The sequence below is a fragment of the Microcaecilia unicolor genome, chromosome 1 (assembly GCF_901765095.1).
Source record: "Microcaecilia unicolor chromosome 1, aMicUni1.1, whole genome shotgun sequence".
Taxonomy (NCBI): domain Eukaryota; kingdom Metazoa; phylum Chordata; class Amphibia; order Gymnophiona; family Siphonopidae; genus Microcaecilia; species Microcaecilia unicolor.
In genome coordinates this window covers 688,808,893-688,830,506 of record NC_044031.1, presented here as the reverse complement: position 1 = coordinate 688,830,506, position 21,614 = coordinate 688,808,893, and the positions used below count along the sequence as shown (strand labels likewise).

Below are 21,614 nucleotides of genomic sequence, written 5' to 3'. Positions count from 1 at the left end.
AAATTGCAGCATCTTATTTGCTGGGATGTATTTTGCCTTCTTTTTAAAATTCTGAGATTGGATTTATTCTGCTGTCCTGCTGCAAGGAGTCTGTGAGGAGGGCCAATATTTGTGTTATTTGTCCTCTTATAATACCATCAGTATTATAACAATGCTTATTCTTATAAAATAGATTGGCTAGCAGATATCATTTAAGTATTTTCATCACTGTATTGGCTAAGATTTTGATTTATCCCAAAATATCCTGACTGATATAGTTTGCGTTTTTACTATTTACAGTGATTTGACCAAATGCCATTAACTTTTCTGGCCTATGACAGATTTACAAAGGTAGATAGCAAACATTTCTTGGGTCTATCACCTCTGTTTAATGTGAGGAAAAAATGTACTTCCATAACATGCTGTAGGGTCGTACAGTTCTGGGTGTGAAGTTTGACAGATCATGACCAGGGGTGGATTTCCCAATAGACAAAGTAGTTCTCTTCCTGCACCACTGAAATTTCACCCCATCATTGGAAAGGGGCTCATGCAACATTAAAGGAAGGATCCCATGAGTCCACAGCAATTTAAAATTTTAAAGGAAAACCTTTCCTTCCAGCTAAAAAGGAGCAGCCAGCTTTCCCAGTACCTAGGGGGCAGCCAAAGGGTTAAATCCACTTCTGTTCATGACTGTTCTAAGCTCCTATTTCAGGGCTTTGTTTATAGTTGTGTATGATGGTATAGGTGGTCTTAGCTTTTGATTTTATATACTGTGTGCCTTTTGGTTAATAATATGTCAATGGGTGTGAACTAGAACAAACCTGGAGCTGTGCAGCAAAGCAAATAGGAATTTCATAGTTTAATAGTAAGACAGGGGTGTCAAACTCATTTCAGTGCCTGATTGCACTGCGTAAAAAATGAAAAGAAAGAAAAGTAATATAATATAATTTTATAAACTTCTCCTCCATGTAGTTTGAGGAGAACAAAGTGCTTTTGTGATATACACAGTGACCAAAAAAAACAGGACCCCCAACATTTTTCCAAATAACCCCAAAGCAAATGTACTACTAGATTCTGTCTTAAACTGACTATGTAAAAACATTAACATAACCTTATCAATCTGTTACCTCAACTTGTTTGTAAAACAAGAAATTGTCATCAGCATTATTCTGCTCCACTGGAGACTCCAATTGCTAAATTAAGTTAAACAGGTATTATATTGTACCGCATAGCTTTGTAAGAAAGCTAAAAGTTGTAAAATTGGAAAATTTCAATAAAAATAAGGTTAAAACAATTACCTATTATTGACAGGTGTTACTGCAAGATGCTGTAAAAACTAGATGATCCCTGATTTCAAAATGACATCATTAAGGAAGTGACCATTAAGATCTGTTTTAGCAAAATGGCGTCTAGTAATGATAATAAAGCTGTAATTAAATTTTTGCGACAAAATAAGGCATTTGCTAAGGGAGTTTCCTAATAAAGGTTGGACTAATGTATTTTTAAAGATCATGATAAATGTTTAAACAATTGCAGAGTATTTTGAAACTATGTAAAGGGTCCCGTTTTTTCCAGACACTATGTATATACACATATATATTTTATGAAATAAGCAGGTACAAACTTGGGAGACAATTCTATAAAGGGCATTAAACGTTAGGTACAAAACATTTGTGCATTAAGAGGCCCTTTTACAAAGTGACAGTAAGCCAAACACAAGGTTACCGCTTGATAAAAAGGAATTCCGGGCTACTGCAACAGCCTGGCGGTAGTTCCCACCCCCAGCATGCCATCATATCCGGCACTACAAAAATATTTTTATTTTTGTAGCACCGGTGTGTACATGACAGTAATTTGGCAGTGACACGCGCTGCCTGGTTACTTCCGGGTTAGCGCGGGAGCCCTTACCACCACCTCAATGGGTGGCGGTAAGGGCTCCCCCAGAAATGGCCGTGCGGCAAGCACTTCACTTGCCACTCAGCCATTTCCTGAAGAAAAGAAAGACCTACCTTCGGCACGTGTCAAAAACATGTAGCGATGCCAGCACAGGCCCCCTTTTGCCGCAGCATCTACAATGCATCTGGGTGTCCAAATTCTGATATAGAATTGGGTATAAGTCGGCATTTGCAGAACATTTAGGTGCTATCATACCATGTAAAAGGCAACACCTAAATGTTGGACTTATGTGCACAACTTACAGTATTCTGTACGTTTCTTACATAAGTGTGTGACCTGTCCGTGTCACGCCCTTGTGCACATTCTCCTTGCAGTTCCAAGTTAAATTACGTAGGTGTTGCTTTATAGAATAGTGTCTAAGTGGTGTTACATGCTGCCGTTTGAGCAAGTTTCCAAGTTTATTTCAGGATTTACTACCCGCCTATCAAAAAAAAAACCATTCCAACTAAAAGTTGGAAAGGAGGAGGAAAGAGTAAGACACAGAAAGAAGGGATGGGGTAGAACTACAATTTCATATAGGAGACAGAGAGACAGGAAAGGAGGGCTGAGACTGGTCCGATGGGTCCAACAGCATTTCCACAGATTGCCCCGGCAACCATTAGGCACTGCACTAGCTTGTGGCGCACTATATAAAATTGGGGATTAGAGTACGTGCACACACATTTATGTCTTTGGAGCATTTGTGTATGGTGGGGGGGGGGGGGGTTTGGTGCTTATTTTACTAAGGCACGCAGGTGCTTATGTTGCCTTTATAAAACAAAGGCACACAATTAAAAAAAAAAAAAATTACCCCCCTTAGAGAGGAACCTCAACAGAATGGCAGCTTGAGCAGGGACCTTCCAACACCCATCTGTTATTTATTTTTACTAACAGTTTCTTGTGCTTTAAGGTTATGGTGCTTTTGAGAACAGTCATCAACTCTTCTAAATACTGAGGTCTCATGGTAATGTTCATGTATTAAAGCAGATCCAATCATGCTAACGAAACACTGTCATTGAAACCTGGGAGAGGAACTCCTTGCAAGCATAGTATAGCAACTTCAGGAAATCAAAACTCTGCTCACAACTATGCAACAGTGGGGCAAGATTGAGGAACCAGAAACTCAAACTAGCTATCTGGAAGAAAGGGCTATGATTACAGACTCAAAGCTCAAGATGGTGCTTGCCTCTAAGGCTGATCTTGAAGATCTCAGCAGTTAAAACCATCAGAATAATAGTCAAGTCACTGGGCTGTGAGAGAGAGGATTGAGAAAGAGAACCCTGTGGATTTTATTGAAAGATGGCTCTCTAGTGCTTTTCAACTTCTCTTGGCCATTTGAAGTTGAGAGTGCTCACCAGGCTGCACCATAATGAGGAGTAACAGGCCCAAAGCTGCAGCCTTCCCCTACATAACGTGGATATTTTGGCTAAGGTGTGGTACCTGTATATGTCTCTGAATTTCAACAAAGCCATGGCATTGAAGAAGAAACTATTCCTAGCATTCAGGCCACAAATTCACATGTTCACCCCACCAGGATGAAGGTGACCCTTAACAATCAAATCAAATGTTTGTAGAAACAAAGAATCTTGGAGGGAGGGGCAAGATGGCCGATCAGAGCAGACGCATGTGTCTGAGCTCCTGACTTACCAGGCCGTTGAACGTTAGGAGGTTCGTTTCCTTGTGCAGGACATGGGGAAGCGGAAAGGAAAACCCAGGGAGTCGGCCTCCTTACTCCCTGGGAGTGTTCCCTCCTCGCGACAAACGGTTCTGGAACAATTCGGGGTTCAGCCACTGATCATGCGGCAACCCGCCACAGAATGCTCCGCAATAACATCGTCGGAGACCAGCGAGGAGGCGTTATCGCTTAGTCTGCCTGGGAACACCAATCCTCCACAACCAGGAAGTAGAGTGATCCCGACGGTGAGAGCGGAAGGGACGTCCGAAGTGGCTGATTTTCCCCTGCCCTCAGGAGGCCTCGACGGTGGTCTTTCCCCAATCGGAGCGGAACAGCAAAAGGGTTTGATGACCTCTACCCCTTCTCCGATGAGCAATACCCTGGTTTTACTGGAGGTAAAAAAACCTAAAGTAGTAACTTTAGATGCCCTATGGGATGTTATCCAGGGAATGAACGCTATGCTTTCTCAAGTAACGAGTAACTTTTCACAAAATATTGATACATTAAAGCACCAGCAAAATCAACTTGTGGACAATTTTCAAACTCAAGCAGTGCAAATTGAGTCTTTGAGAACTGAACTTTCCACTTTAAAAAATTTCGCGGGAAATGTGGCGAAGGACAGAGAGATTCTGGCACGCAAGCTAGAATTTCTTGAGAATCAGGGGAAAAAAAACAACTTGAGGTTTATTAATTTTCCCAAATCGCCATTAATTTCAGCTATGGACATGTTAAGAAAATACTTTAGAGAAATTCTGGGTATACCAGCAGAGGGATTTCCGCCTATTACCCGAACACAGTACATAACTGGGAGAACAGTGAATCCGCTGAACCCTCAGCCACAGCAACCAGAATTTAATATTACAGAGTTTCTTGAAAACTCATTGGAACTAATTACGGAAAGAACTACTCTTATTGTTTCATTTGCACTGGAAATGGATAAAACAAATGTCTTTAAGCTTTATTTTAAATTTTTGAACAGTAAATTTCTTGGGCATACCGTTCGAATTTTTCCAGATTTAAACAGAGAGACTCAAGCCCGTCGGCGAGAGTTCCTCGGTTTAAAATCCAAAATTTTGGCTTTGGGAGGATTGTTTAAATTAGTTTTTCCTTGTCGTTGTATAATAACATTACAATCTGTTACATATATGTTTATGGATCACAAGAAATTGAAGGAATTTTTGATTTCAAAAGAAAGTGTACCATGTTCGACCCAGGTAACCTAATAGGGTAGAAGGACTCGCTGAAGTCTGGCTGCGGATTGCCTCTTTGATCCTGCTCTAATTAGTTTTTGTTCTTTTTTCTTTTTATTATTTTTACCTTGTATCTTGTCTCAAGTTGTTGTGGTCTAAATGAAACTAATATTTTCCAATAAGTTTGCTATTTTACTATATTTCTGTATCCAACATTTATTGTTTTAATAGATGGATGTTTAAATGAAAAATAATAAATAAATAAATAAATAAATAAAAAAGAAACAAAGAATCTTGAGAAATTTCTGATGCTGAAAATATGCAAATGACATAATGTTGATCTTTTCCTTGAGGACTCTCTGGAGGATGTGTCATGGACAGAGAAGCAACCAAAGCTATGATTGTATTCATTTCGGTATACAGTTCAAACTCCTCTTATTGACTTACAAGTGCATTCACTCTGCAGCTCCTCAGTATCTCTCCACTCTTCTCTCTGCCTACACTCCTCCCCGGGAGCTTCATTCACTGGGAAAATCTCGCTGATCTGCACCCTTCTCCTCCACTGCCAACTCCAGCCTCCTTTTCTTTTATCTTGCTGCACCATATGCCCAGAATAGACTTCCTGAGCCAGTACGTTAAGCTCCATTTCTGGCCGTCTTCAGATCTAAGCTTAAATCCCACCTTTTGATTCCGCTTTTAACTCCTAACCCCTATTCACTTGTACAGTACCCATGTATGTTTTATCATTTCCACCTTAGTAATTGCCTTATCCCTTATTTGTCCTGTTTGTCTGTCCTGATTAGATTGTAAGCTCTCTCAAGCAAGGACTTCTCTTCATATTCATATGTACAGTGCTGCGTATGTGTAGTAGCACTATAGAAATGATAAGTAGTAGAGGTAGAGTTGGCTTGACTCAATAAAATGGTGTTCTCCTGCAAAAAGCTATATGGACCCCTGAGAGATAGATTTACATATGTATTCATATAATGCATATTGAATTATATGAACTTAGCTTTTCTTTATTAAAATAGACTCTGCCCCCCCAACTTGCAACATATCTCCCCCCCCCCCCCACCACTTTGCAACACTACTTCTCTCTTCTAGTCTCTGCAAGTTTTGCAACATCTTGCTACCCTGCTGCCCTTTTTCTCTCTCCTCGTCTTTCCTTGCCAGAATCTCCCTCCCATCTTTCCTTGCCCAGAATCTCTCTTGCATCTATGACTGTCTTCCCTTTCCTTAGTCATGGCTTGTACAATGGTATCAGTAGAGAAAGATAGCCCTTTAATGGGTGTGACATGTTCAGTAGTCCTTTTTTTATTTTTTTACCTGAAGAGTTCAGCTTGGGTGCTGAAGTGAGAGGCACAGAGCAGCCATCAGAGCAAGATATTCCTATGGTATCCACTGTTTGAGTGCATGAGCAGGCCTGTGTGAGACTAGCATCAAGGACCTCTAAATGCTGCTTCAGTGCAACCCTACTCGAACACTCTTGAATAGTGGGTACCGTGCAATGAGTCCATTCCACTGGTTGTCTCATACCTTCTTTGACAACAGAAAAGACCACCCCATCATTTTCTGAATGAGTCCAGTACTTAACAGCCTGAATGGAGATCTCTCTGCATAGGAGTTTAATTTTAAAATGCAGTCAGCTCTATAGTTACTGCAGCAGTGGAGAAGGAGGGAGAGCAAGATTGTACATGATATGTGGGTACTGCAAAATGTTCCCCCAGGTTTGTACATGCAGACTGGAGAAAAACCAACAAGAAGCCACTCATGCTTTGCCACTTCCGAAGTAAGGCTCATATTCAGCCTAGGGAAAACCTACTCGCTTTAAGTCTTTTTCTTACGTAAAGAAATGCAGAGTATCTGTGGAGAGTTGATTTCCTATGCCAATGGTGGCAGAGGGAACAGTCTACTTCATTGCTGGGGGTGGGGGGGAGAGAGACAGAAATGGCTGATCAAGGAAGTTCTCTTTAAAGCTTGCTGACGTCACCAATTTCTGGCAGGGCTCTGTGGCCTGATGAAAGTACTACTACTACTACTACTAGTCATTTCTGTAGTGCTGCTAGATGTATGCAGTGTTGAACAGTTGGACTTGAAGAGATAGTCCCTGCTCAAAAGAACTTACAATCTAATCAGGACAGACAAACAGGACAAATAAGGGTTAAGAGAATTACTAAGGTTGGAATGATAGCACACACATGGGTACTGTACACGTGAATAGGGGTTAGGAGGAGTTAAAAACAGCATCAAAAAGGTAGGCTTTTAGCCTAGATTTGAAGGCAGTCAGAGATGGAGTTTGACATACTGGCTCAGGAAGTCTATTCTGGGCATATGGTGCAGCAAGATTAAAAGAATGGAGTCTGGAGTTGGCAGTGGAGGAGATGGGTACAGATAAGCAGGACTGGCATCAGGGGTGGGCAAAAAGAGCATTTGCCATGGGCCCCTTGTCAATGGGGGCCACAAACCTGCCTGAAGTTGAAAGAGAAATTATCTGCAAGTAAGCTTTAGGGCCTCCTCCCTAACATCTGCCCTGGGCCCCATCATGTATAACACCAGCCCTGCAGATAAGACAGATTTATCCAATGAATGGAGTGTAGGGAGAGATAAGAGTAGAGAGGTACTGAGGAGCTGCAGAGTGAATGCACTTGTAAGTCAATAAAAGGAGTTTGAACTGTATGTGGAAACGGATAGGGAGCCAGTGAAGTGACTTGAAGAGAGGGCTAATATGAGCAGAGTGACACAGGCAGAATATAAGTGATGCAGCAGAATTTTGAACAGATTGAAGGGGAGAGAGAGATCATGGATCAGTGGGAGACCTCTGAGAAGCAAGTTGCAATAGTCTAAGCGAGAGGTGTTGAGTGTGGATAAGAGTTTTGGTAGTGTGCTCAGAAAGGAAAGGACAAATTTTGGTGATATTATAGGTTTGGTGATATTACAGGTTTTAGCAGTCTATTGGATATGTGCAGAGAGAGAGAGGTGTCAAACATAACCCCAAGGTTATGAGCTGATGATGCAGGGAGGATGAGAGTGTTATCCACAGAGGAGAGATGGGTTTAGGGGGAAAGATAAGAAGCTCAGTGTTGGTCATATTTAGTTTCAGATGGTGGTGAGACATCCAGGCATCAATGTCAGACAGCAGGCTGATAATACTGTGAAATGTCTGGTGTGGAGAGGTAGATCTGGGAGTCATTAGCATAAAGGTGAAACCAAAAGAACCTTAAGGGGCTGGAAATGGCCCGTGGCCCATATATTTGATCCTCTTAACCTGCTATATTGCTTCACTGACTGTTTTCATCACAAGGCTTCCCTATGTTCATAAACCCATTTTTAAATTAGTGTGCTTATATAGCCCAAAAATATTGTGCCATTTTACAAACCAATAATACCAGTAATTATAAATTGTAGGATTAGTGGATACTGTTAAGTACATAAGTATTGCCATACTGGGACAGATCAAAGGTCCATCAAGCCCATTATCCTGTTTCCAATAGTGGCCTATCCAGGTCACAAGTACCTGGCAAGATCCAAAAAAAGTACAATACATTTTATGATTCTTATCCTTGGTATAATCAAATACAAAGATGTTGAAAAGTGTAGAAGAATGTTCTCATGATCTCATTGTGATAAATGTAATTAATAGGTGATTTGCCTAAGAGTGTAATTCTTTCCCCTCCCCTTTAATTGGAGTTATCAACTACTAAACTGGTATTTACCCAAATAACAGATATGTTGATGGAATAGCCATAAAAAGCTGGAGTGAGTCACAACACCATTCAAAGAACAACTGTGGACTATCAGAGTTTCTAAAGCCCCCGATTTTCCATGAAGCCAGACAAATCCCAAAGTGTGTGGGGTGACAGCTTCACTTTATACTTACAGTTAAGTGCTGCATACTCCCTTTGGTCAGGGACATCTGGTTTGGTCAGTATTTGCTGATTCAAGATGTTGTATAGTCCACAGGGAGCTGCTGTTTATGTATTTATGCTCTTATCTTGCCCCATATGGTGTCATGCAGCATTATCATTACCAGACAGATGCAGGTGGTAAACAGCTCTGCTTGATTTATGCATTTCCAGTGGCATGTTTCCCCATTAAAACCTAAACTATTATAAATGTAGTGCTCTTTTTGCTGTGGATTTGTAAGTCTTATTTCCCTTATGTTAAAAACAAAACATTCACAAAAATTGTGTGAAGTAGAACAGATTAGTAGTATAGTATAATGTTTTAACAGAATAGGATACTCTTTCTCTGGCTTTGTTTCATCTCATTGCATGAAGCTAATAGGTGGCACTTTTAAAACAAATTGGAGAAAATATTTTTTTCTCCCTCTGAGCACAGTTATACTGTGAATTTGTTGCCAGAGGATGTGATGAAAGCCGAGCTGGGTTGAAAAAGGGTTTAGATAAGTTCCTGGAAAAAAAGTCCACAAATCATTTTTAGCTATGTAGAGTTCAGAAAGCCACTGCTTCTTGAGTGCACTGGTGAGACGTGTACTCAAGCTAAATTTTACAAGCCTATATCATGTGATTCCACCTTTATCTCTTCCCTCCCTAAATCTTGAGCAATGACCCATGATGCTCTTGTCCCTGGAGGCTGTCAAACGCTGGCTCCACTGCATGCTCAACCCCAACTGACCCACAGAGCAAAAGACTTGACCCAGGAATCAAATGCATATCTCTCTCTACAGCACTTCCACTGGGCTGACTCTTGAATGAATCAAATTAAAATAAATCCTCTCTCATCGACACTTGTCAGCACATATTTTTGTTTGTTCTTGCATCTTAGCATTTTTTTTCCTTTACTGCTTAATGAAGTTTTAAAAGATTTTAGATGATATTTTAAAATCGGACTTTCTAAGAGGCACTCTAGGGCCATCTTGAGAAATACTGTGCTGCATCACCATGGCTGACACTAAATACAAAGGTGGTGAAGCTGCAAATTTGTTAACTGAAGCAACGGACTGAGAAATAAGTCAAGATTTGCTCAGCAACTTATACCATCCTTTTTCTGCACGTTGCATATCTTTTCTATCAGGATCAGATTTAAGATGTTGACGCCCATAGACAGGACCTGAGAGCAGTGAGCGGGAAGATGTTTATCTACCAGAGATAAACATGGTCCAAAAGCAGATTTGTCACCCTAGGCTATTGCTTATATTGCATATGCCTAAATACGAGCCTGTTTTGTGCTCCATGCTTGTAAATAAAGAAGTGCCTTTGATATTCACTTTGCGTGCAACCAGTCCTAACTGTCTCTTTAGTCTTACTGCAACTGTGTAAGTTTCCAAAAAGAATAATATTTTGAAGCCACTAAACGTGGTAGATAGATTTGTGCATATAGGCTTGTGGCTGCCACTACTGGGTGCATGTCTAGTCAGCAATTTTAGAAGAATATTCATGTGCTTTTCTTTTCTAAAATTCCTGCACTTTATAACCACATCCATTTACCTGCCTGAGTCTAAAATAATCTCATCGATGTGTTTCACAGTGCCATCATTGACCAAATTGCTTTTAAATGATATGCTGGTACATGTCACCTCCCGCAGGAGGTGGTGCAAATGAAAACGGTAACAGAATTCAAACACGCGTGGGATAAACATAAAGGAATCCTATTCAGAAGGAATGGATCCTAAGGAGCTTAGCCGAGATTGGGTGGCAGAGCCACCCGGTGGTGGGAGGCGAGGATAGTGCTGGGCAGACTTATACGGTCTGTGCCAGAGCCAGTGGTGGGAGGCGGGGCTGGTGGTTGGGAGGCGGGGATAGTGCTGGACAGACTTATACGGTCTGTGCCCTGAAGAGGACAGGTACAAATCAAAGTAGGGTATACACAAAAAGTAGCACATATGAGTTTGTCTTGTTGGGCAGACTGGATGGACCATGCAGGTCTTTTTCTGCCGTCATTTACTATGTTACTATATGTTACTATGTCATCATGATTTTGAATTTCTTGTAGACATGGTGTATTCTCATCACATTCCACATGAAGTCTCCAAGAGAATTCAAAATTTTTATAGTGGCATTATGGGATTCTATATTATGATAAATTCTTATTTATGTTAAGATTTCACAGTTCCTGATAAATCTGCCCTCAGACTTTCTCAAACTATACAACTCTGATGTGAACAATTCAGAGTAATTCTCTTACCTTTTTCAGGTACTAACAGAGTTTCTACGATTAACCCAAGCCGTAATCAAGAATTTTATTTAAATCTCAATCTATATACAGATGCTTGTTGGTAATTATAAATCCGTGACATTCGAGTGGTCTCCGTCTTTCATCTACTACACAGATGAATACGTCTCCATTTTATTTCTGAAAGAGAATCAATATAAATTTATAGTTCAGCATCCTCAAATGTTTTGGTCATCTTATTCATTGTGGCTGTCATCCTTATTTGGTAGAACAATACAAATCTTGCTTTCAGTTTTATGTTGTTCTTCTATTGCCAGAGGCCTTTTCCTTTTCTGTGCTGTGATTTTATTTGATCCATCTCCATCAAAACAATTTTTTCAGCACCTGGTACAGATAGATGAGTGTATATTGGCTATTTTCAAGATTTCCAAAAGTTGAGGTTATCTAAGGCTTCATTGATATGTCAAACTTTTATTTTGCTGGTGTTAATGAAAAGGTTTGCTATAAATTCTTTCCGTTTCAAAGTCCCTCGTAAGCAGAATTTCCAAGAATTTTGGCAGAAAAGTTTCCATAAATTTTAGAAAATCTTCACCTTCCATTCCCTTTTGGAATCCCCAAATTTTCTGATTCCTGTCATATACATGTTCAAAGTCATTTTTCGGTTCTGTAGCATGGTAGTATCTTCAAAGACATCCTTTCTTCCAATTGAGATACTTTGTTTTGAGACAGAGAATTGCACTTTCATTTTCATCTCTTTAGTTAATTCTCTATCATTAGGATCTGTAAGGACTGAAGCTCCTTCATGATAGTAAGGGAGATTTCAGTTTCTACTTGCTTTTGGGACAGCTGCCATTTTTGTGATAATGGAGTCTAGTTCAGATCTTTTGATATACTGTGTGACATTGAGAAAGCCAGTTCTGTTTAACTTCTGGTGTTAATGGCTATGAAAGTTGTCACTTGGAATAAGTATTTGAAAGAGCAAACCATTTTACTTGCAGGGGTTACTCAGTTGTGGCTTGCTCTTTGGAGAGTAGATTTCTTAAATGTCTAGCAGCAAACTCTCTAGCACCCCTATAATTAATCATTTGAGTTATCTGTAAGACACTTCATCTTGCCTCTTACGTTTCACCTTTTTGACCTGATAAGTCCTAGCATCACATCTGGTTTTGGTTGACATTCCATGAATTCTTTACCAGCCCAGGACTGGAATTCATCACACTTTCTCCATCTTCTCAGAAATTATTTACCTTTATTATTATCAACTCTATTAGTCTTGGTCAAGGTTTGCTGTAAAACAGTTTATAAAGTATTAGGTTTTTTCTGTGTGCTGCTTTTTTTTATTGCATTAACGTATTAATGATTCTAGCTGTATGGTTAATGAACACTGTATGACTTTCTTCTCCTTTGCTTATAGCAAGCAGATGAAAATTTGGATTTTGAGGAACAAATCTTAGAAGCAGCTAAGTCTATTGCAGCTGCTACAAGTGCCCTTGTTAAATCAGCCTCTGCAGCCCAAAGGGAGCTTGTGGCGCAGGGAAAGGTGAGTACTTATTCAAAATTAAACAGCGAAAAATTAATTTAAAAAAGTTACTGTATAAAAACAATATAAAATGTATAAATATACAACTGATTTGTGGAATGGTGCAACATACCATTACTTTATGGGTTATATGGTTAGTCCTGGTTGAGTAACAGAATAGAATTTCTTTTAGCATAGCAGGTAATCAATAGAAATAAAACAAAATAAAACATGAAAAAGAAAATAAGATGATACCTTTTTTTATTGGACATAACTTAATACATTTCTTGATTAGCTTTCAAAGGTTGCCCTTCTTCGTCAGATTGTTAGCATAGCACAAAGCAAATTGGAACTTAGGCTTTCAAACCACACAGCTGTTTTTTATTTTAAAAAAATTCCACTTGACCAAATGCTCAGTTCTGTATTACAAATATATATGTACACTGTTAATTTAATTTTGGCTTTTAATGTAACACTTTATACTAGGGCCTACTACAGGAAACAAATCCCTGACCCAAAGCTATAGGAGTTTGGGATGAACATGAGGAGGTGATGCCCCACCCACGCAAATGTTGCAGGTGTTAATGATGAATTGGTCCCCTTTCCTCACTACCAATATGGCTTCCATACCCTTTGTTTCCCCTTCCTGCCTAAAATAAGCTAGCAAACTACACCAATCCCCAAAGCTCTTACAGTACATGTGGGCCCTCAGATAATGGGAGGTAATAAATTTATCTTCAGTGAGCTTCAATTCTAGAGTATGCTTTGTTTGAAAACTAAGGGCTCCTTTTACTAAGTGGCAGTAAGCCCAGCGTGGGCTTACCGCTTGCTGTACAGGAAGTACTGCTGGGCTTACCGCAGCAGCCCAGCAGTACTTCCCATCCCTAGCACACCGTCATTTCTGGCAATACAAAAATGTCTTTATTTTTTTTAATGCTGGACTGTACCTGGCGGTAATTGAGCAGTGCTGCTCGCTGCCCGGTTATTGCCGGGTTAACGCAGGAGCCCTTACTGCCACCTCAATGGGTGGCGGTAAGGGCTCCCCCACCCCCGAAATGGCCACAGGGCAAGTGCTTTACATGCCACGCGGCCATTTCCTGCAGGAATGCGAGACTTCCCTTTTACCAGCTGCGATAAAAGGGGGCCTTGGCACGCATGTAAAAAAGCCAGCAGTCTCAGCACAGACCCTTGCAGAACCCCACTATCTGCCCTTCTCCATTGAGAATACTGTCCATTTAACCCTAATCTCTGTTTTCTATGTTTTAACCAGTTTTTAATCCACAGTAGGACATTACCTCCTATCCCATGACTCTCTAATTTCCTTAGGAGTCAATGTGGTAATTAGCCAGTATTGAAGTTCTTCCCAAGGAACATAAAATTCAACACAAATCTCACATTTTACAACTCCGTGGGAGTAGAATTTCTTTTTCCAGAACACATGAGAAATACCTGCAGCCCAGCAGTCCAGAATGATAGGTTGATTGATAAGTATGCAAAGATGAAGTCCTAAATTGCATGCTACAGAAATCCTTATAGACATGAACCTCTAGATCAGGGGTGTCCAACCTCGCCAGGTCGGGTTTTCAGAATTTCCCCAATGAATAAGCATGAGATCTGTTTGCATACAATGGAGGCAATGCATGCAAATAGATCCCATGCATATTCATTGGGGAAATAATAAAAACCCGACTGGATTGTGGCCATCAAGGACCGAGGTTGGACAACCCTCATCTAGATGCTCTTCATGAGGGTAGAGTAAGTGAACCTGACCATTTTAGCTGCTTCTGGATTACATTACCATGTTGCATGCTTGAGATCAACAAGGAAATCAGAGGTTCTAAAACTGTCAGGTTTGCATTTCCCAATATAATTCATAGTTTAGTAGGTATTTTTGTACTTACAGGTTCACAAAAGGATCATTTACTAACAGTGTGTGCTAACATCATTAAAATGAGTTATTTAAGTCAAGATCCATTAGACATAACAGGCTCTGTAGTAAATAATGCACATTATGGCAGTGGCATAGTGAGGGCGGCTGACACCCGGGGCGGGTCACCGCTGCGCACCCCCCCCTCGGAACGCATTCTTACCACTGGCACTCCGCCCCGAGTGCATGTCGTCACTGGGAGCTGCGTCAGCTCCGCTGGTTCCTTGCTGTCTCTGCCCCGGAACAGGAAGTAACCTGTTCCTGGGTAGAGAGAGCAGTGAACCAGCGGAGCTGACGCCCCCCCCAGTGGCGTGCATCCGGGGCAGACCGCCCCACGACTCCCCCCCTTCCTAAGCCACTGTATGATGGATTATCATGATTTAACCATTAGTAAATGACCCCCTAAATATATTTTACATTTACATTTGAGGAAAGGGAATGGTGTAGGAATCCATAGAAATATAGAATATGATGACGGATAAGGAGCTTTATGCCCATATAGGGCTAGATTCTATAACCGGCACCTAAAAAATCTGCACAGAATAAAAACCTGCTTAAGCAGTATTCTATAAGCTGTGCCTAAAGGTCAGCGTGGTTTATAGAATACAGCTTAAGCGGAGAGGTCACGCATAAATTTAGGCAACACCATTTGAACCAACAAAAACTTGGTACAAATGCCTGTCCCTAAATTATGCACGGAACACAATTACACACTCAACTCAAAACCACAGCCCCGATCCTCCCCAAAACACCCATGACCCTCCCATTACCACGCACCCTTTTTGGGCCGCATGTAAATTTTAAGCATGGATCCCACACCTAAATTTACACAAGTTAATCCTAATTAAATCTAATCAGTGCCAATAATAGCTTGTTAAAAAGCAAATTATTGGCACTAATTAGCTTGTATTAAATAGCACATGCAAATTGGGGCCATGACTAAATTTGCGTGCCCAATTTTTGTTGACTTTTAGAGAATCAGGGGTATAGTCTGCCCAATTTCATTCTAATGCAATGCCATAAACTCTGCTTTGGCTTCCTCTCACCAGGGCCAGTACAAAGATATTATGCACTCTAGGCAAAACTTTTAGCCTGCCCCCTCCAAAATTAAACTTTAGGTCCCTTGCCCCCCCCCCCCCCTTCAATGATCATCACACCTCAATACCACCCTCGCAGAATGATCTGGGTAAATGCCCATCCTCCATACTGGTAAAAGGTACCTCCTGTTGTTGCTTTTAGTTTGTGTGGTTATTAGGAGTTCTTATTAGGTTTTGATTGCAAATGTTCTTTGCTGCCCTTTTACTGTTTTGTCTCCACCATCTCATCTGGGAGACAATTCTACGCATCCCCCAACCTTTCTGTGAATCAACGTTTTCTGATTTTTCTCTCATTAATACCTGTTGAATATTTCAGATATGACTTGAAGCAGAAAAACGTTTATATTAAACAGATAATATGAGAAGGCAGGGAATTAAAGGAATTAAGTATATGTCAGCAAAGCTTGCCACATTTTGATTTTAAAAAAACCTTATAACCAAACGCTATCATTTTTCTCACAATTAATTGGTTCTTAAACCGTCTTCCTAGGTTGGCGCAATACCTGCTAATGCCGTGGATGATGGACAGTGGTCTCAGGGTCTTATTTCTGCTGTAAGTGCTGTCTGTGTTTATTTGTGCTGCACTCCAGAAACGTAAAGCAAGAACTAACGTTTGGGCCCTTGATTTCCAGGCCAGAATGGTGGCTGCTGCTACTAGCAATCTGTGTGAAGCAGCCAACGCCTCCGTTCAAGGCCATGCTAGTGAGGAAAAGCTCATCTCCTCCGCCAAACAGGTAGCAGCTTCTACAGCACAGCTGCTAGTGGCTTGTAAAGTGAAGGCTGATCAAGATTCAGAAGCCATGAGAAGACTCCAGGTAAGGATAATTAAACCACCATTGTGTTCCCTTGAAACTGTTGGCAGGCACATTGGACTATACTTGGGTGATTTTTTTTTAAGCCTAGATACACCTTGGGGAATGAGCATGTGTATAGTTGCGGTCATTTGCATAAATCGGTTGGTGCACCATAAGACAGCAGTTAATTTACAGCAACCTATGACATTTCCATATTGGTACACACAAATAGACTAGCACTGCCCCTGTGTAATTGCCTCTCCAGTCCCTGGTGGCTCAGACTGGGCCTGATTCTGCCCTCTTCAGCCATGATGTGAGGCTAACATGGTATAAAGGTGGTATAAAGACCATCCCTCCACGACTCACTGTCCATAACATTCTTAATTGTGAGATTGACTCACCCCCAAGAGATCAATGGGAGGAGGGCGATGTGAGCAGGAGCAATCCCCACCGATCCTGCCTCAGTAGCTTCCTCTGCAAAAATGGCATTGCTTTACCCCTGGCACAATACTACCACTAGAAGTCAGCCTGCCAAATCACCTTATAATTCTGACTTTTTCACTGTATAATTTTTTAAATTTTTGGCGTATAATTCCCTGGGGAGTTACTAGAGGCTAATTCACCTTAGCTACTACTACTACTGTTTATCATTTCTATAGCGCTACAAGGCATACACAGCGCTGTACACCATACACAAAAAGAGACAGTCCCTGCTCAAAGAGCTTACAATCTAGGTAAAACAGGAAAACAGACAGAACAATTAAGGGTAAGGGAACAGAGAGGTGAGGATAAAGGACAGGACAAGTGAGTAATGGTTAGGAGTCAAAAGCAGTGGTAAAGAGGTGGGCTTTAACTCTGGACTTGAAAACGGCCACCTTAGCTAATATTTGGAGTGGACTAGACTGGCTTAACTTTTAGAAAAAAGGTATTTTATTGTCACTAGCAGCAGTCTGCCAAACAGTTACTTAACCAAATATCCATAAGCTCTTAGTCTATCAATAGATCACTGCCTCAAGTGTTCCCCCTATAACTTTGATGAAAAGGCAGTTAATGGATGCTAAGACATCAGAGATGAGATTCCCCCTGAAGCAGAATCGTCTTCAAAACACTGGCAGTGTCAGGAGGATAAAGGTTGTCTTTATTTGAAGGATTTTGCAACAGCTCAAGTGTGGATTGCACATTAAGATCATTATAATAGCATTTTCTGTCATACTTTTGTTGGTTGAACTTATGAGAATTATAGCACCATATTCTGAAGATTTAGCACAATTTTGCACTAGAGGAAGGAAACAGCCTTTTATTTTCATAAAAGTTATAGTGGGGATCTTATGTCTGTTTCAAAGACACTGACATCACTACTGATATTGTGTGATAAAAGGTCTTTTCTTGACTGATGGTCCCTTTCTCTTAGTCAGTCTTGTTTTGAGCGTTGGTCTCTGAATGTTGGAGGCACGAATATATTGGTACACTGATAGCGTATGGATATTTAGTTTCATTCTTTGCTGTACAATACTCTGGGTTTTATTAAGATTAGTTTAAACAATTCCTTAAGTCAGGGTAATGTTACAATTTCAGAATAAATCAATTTGTTTTGTTGGATTTTCAAATTAGTATCTAGGTTCCTATTTGGACAGTTGACTCTGCTACAGATAATGTGATATCTGCATACTTCCAGGATTTTTGCTGAGGTTGATGGGGTATAATGTATTTGTTTTCTGTCCCACAATAGTGGAAATTCAATTCTTAAGTCGTAAAGTAAAAGGAGTTTCTGCATGCAGAGAGCGCTTTTAGACTTGTCTTGTCTTTTGCTTTTTTTTGTTGTTTTGCATCATGTCACATTTGGGCTTTTGCTTTGGGATTCAGGTAGATGATCTTTCAAGTATCCAGTGCAGGTATGCATGGTGATTCTCTTCCATGCAATTGTCGCTGACAATTCCTAAGCAATATATTGTATCTTAATAGGCCTGAGTTATTCTATTTGCCTATGAGTAGTAGGCCAATTATATTTCAGCCTGAAGATTAAGGCTCTGTTTCCATTTAGTGCCCCACTATTTGTATCAAGACTCATTACTGCAACAGTGATATATAGCAAGTCTTCTTATAACCTGCATCATACCTCTTCATCCTAGATTGCAAGGGTCTAGCCTGAGGTAAACCACTCCAGTTTCTGACTTAAATGAATCATAACATCTTGAATGCCAAAACAAAGATATTAAATTTGAATCTTCTATTGAATTGGTAGCCAATGGAAAAGGAGCAGTGATGTTTGAGCACTCCCTGTCCTTTTTATACCTGCCACATTTTGACTAACTTGTAAGCGTTGAATTACCATTCTAAATACCCCAATATATGTAAAGCATTACAATAATCTGTGGTTCTAAGGACCAGTGCTTATATCAGAGAATGCAGTACACTCTGATGAACCAAGCATAATTCATTGTAAGCAGTTTGATATAGAAGTCACCTGTGGTTCTCATGTACTGTCCATATCAAATGTGGTCTTAGCCCTCCTTCAAGGGGATTAACCATTTTATCCAAAGATGTTCATAAACTGGCACTCAAGTAAATAGACCATGGTGTTAAGAGCCCTCAAATGGCATGGACGTTTACTACTTATTAGGGACTCTTGATCACTTACCCAGAAATACATTAGTCCAGATAGACTGAAATCTTAATTTTGGTCAAAACAGACCTTATCTAGGGATAATGAATACCTGTTAAATTTGTATATCATAATAAAATATTTTAGGTACTTTAAATGTGGCTATATCTTAGAGGCCACTATATCCTTCTTCATCAACGATAAATATAATTAGACCTTTAGTTATGTTTTGATGGGAAGTTAGAATATTTACTATCCCATGTAGATCAAAATTCATTATGAAATAAGGCTAATTTATGCTATTGCGGCCAGGAACAAGAGCAATTCCCCTGTTTCCATTACAGAAAACATTGTTTAAGCAACCTGTATGGCAGTGATGACTTCAGGCAATAGTTTTCCATAAGGAAGCAGTTGAAATACCTAACATGTCAATCTTGGATTAAAACACACTGGTAAGACAATGCTTTATCCACCTAATTTGAGCACCACAGGTGAATGTAAAATGTATTTTAGCTTCAAGATCTTAGTTGCCCTAGGGATCTGTTTGCAGGCCTTTCAACCATGGAACTGCAGGTTGCTTTGTAAGAAATCATTAAATCCATTATTTAAACCTCTAGGTGTCAGAGCCAAGTCTTATATTTTCTGTATTGGATTTTTCTCTCTCTCTCTTTCTCTAGGCTGCTGGCAACGCTGTCAAACGAGCATCAGATAATCTTGTCCGAGCAGCTCAGAAAGCAGCATTTAGCAAAGCAGATGATGAGGATGTAGTGGTCAAAACAAAATTTGTTGGAGGAATTGCTCAGGTTTGTGTAGGCTCTTCCACACACACGTGTGTGTGTATTTACGTATCTGTCTACTTATATAGACATCATGTATTTCACATCAAAACAAATCGGAATCTCAAAAGCCTTTATACTTATGCAAGGTACTGCATTATATGAGGGGTAAAAAGAACCACAAAACTTAAGTCCTACAGATGAAACTGTTTTAACCATTACAGTATTTCGGTCAAGGGTGTTCAAATTCAGCTCTTGGGCACCACAAATAGAGCAGGTTTTCAGGCTGTCCCTAATGAAAATGCATGAGATAGATGTGCATACAGTGGAGGCAATATGCATGCAGATCTACCTTAAACAGAAATTACCACAATGTAGAAGAACACCAGGATCCCACAACGAAGGAATGGGAAACGGACAATGGCTCTCCAAAAACAAACTGTGGGACACTCAACCATTGTGAAAACACTCTTTATTGAGGTAGCTAAAGACTCAACATAGCACCATGTTTTATCTAAACATGCCTGCCTGAGGACTCTCGTGATGTAGATATAGTATGAATATCGAGTCCTGGAAACAAAATATACTAGTTGAAGCAGTGGTGTACTGGTCTTTACAATGACCTTTTTCCAGTGTCTTCCAAAGAAGTTCGAAGAAGTTACACTTTGGAAGACATTGCAAAAGGAATCGAGGTTGGACACCCTTGGTGATGCCGTCATTGTGTGAACTGCAGGAACACCAGCACTAAAGGGTTCAGTCTCTTGGAGGCAACCAGAAGCTGCTGAGTTGGATCACCTGATCTGAACTTAAGAGTCAGAAAGGGTACACAAAACCCCCAAAATTGGCCCAGTGTGATAAATCTTTCTGATTATCTCCATAGATCATTGCAGCCCAGGAAGAAATGCTGAAGAAGGAACGAGAACTGGAAGAGGCAAGGAAAAAGTTGGCTCAGATTCGCCAACAGCAATATAAATTTCTCCCTACAGAACTGAGAGAAGATCATAGTTAAGGATCTGGGAGGGGGATTTTTGTTTGGGGTTTTTTTTTTAGGTGCGCTACAGGAGATCAAGGAAACAGTATCACTCAAGTGGACATGAGAATATACTGACCCAACTGGACATCAGAAAGCTGCCTGCAGGACTTGAGAACAGAAACAGAAGCTGACAAACATGCAGTATCCAGATTTTGTTCTTCCTTGTCTGTTCAAGCTACAGGAGGGTTGTGGTTCTTGAATTAATGATTCAGTATTATACATTCACTATTCTAAACTTCCCCTTGTGTTCATTCGATGAACCTCAGGAGTTTACCTTCCTTTCTGAAACCAACACTGTACTATTCTGTGCGGCTTGGTCTGTTCTCTTCTCTGAAAGAGTTGCTAATATAAAATTGTGTGTTAATAGGAAACAGAATTGCAAAAATCAGGTGTTAGAGTGGGGAGCCGGTAGATCTTCTGGATCGGGGAGCAAGTAGATCTTGAAACAGAAGTGGATACATACAAGTTAAGGGTGATCTACTTATTAGAAAGCCGCAGAACTTAAGGAAGCAATCTACTGTATGCTCTTACATTTTATATATTTAAAAATATATATGTATATAATTTCCCATTCTTCCCTTATTTTTTTTTTTAGTTGTTGTGCTTCAGATGTGAAAATAGCTGGCTTATGCCAGCTCAGAAGTATTATATTAAAGTACAAAACCTGTCCTTTACCTTGAAATAAAGGGTACCTGGCCATTAAAGCAACATTTTTGGATGGATTAAGTTATTCACAAGCTCACACTTGCTTGATAACCTAAATCTGTATTTGAACTATTTGTCAAAAAAAGCTGATTCAGTATTCCAAATATAGCTGAGTCAGTATTAACTGCTTTGCTCCACTAAAGTTAATCGGTATATAAAGCTTTATTAAACACAAACATATTAGTAAGTGTGTGAAATCAGTTGTTTGGATATTACCAGCTCCTTAAAGTGTAGTACAACATGTACTAAG

The 21,614-nt window shown here is 40.1% G+C and overlaps 1 protein-coding gene across 1 annotated transcript in view; it reads left to right on the top strand.

Annotated features, from left to right (window-relative positions):
• The window catches only part of TLN2 (talin 2), a 523,010-nt gene extending 501,652 nt beyond the window's left edge, over positions 1-21,358 (top strand). Inside the window, 5 exon segments of the mRNA XM_030188409.1 lie at positions 12,326-12,451; positions 15,945-16,007; positions 16,087-16,269; positions 19,528-19,653; positions 20,507-21,358. Coding sequence (XP_030044269.1) covers positions 12,326-12,451; positions 15,945-16,007; positions 16,087-16,269; positions 19,528-19,653; positions 20,507-20,635 — 627 coding nt within the window. The 3' untranslated portion in view covers positions 20,636-21,358.
• The last annotated feature ends 256 nt before the right edge of the window (positions 21,359-21,614 follow it).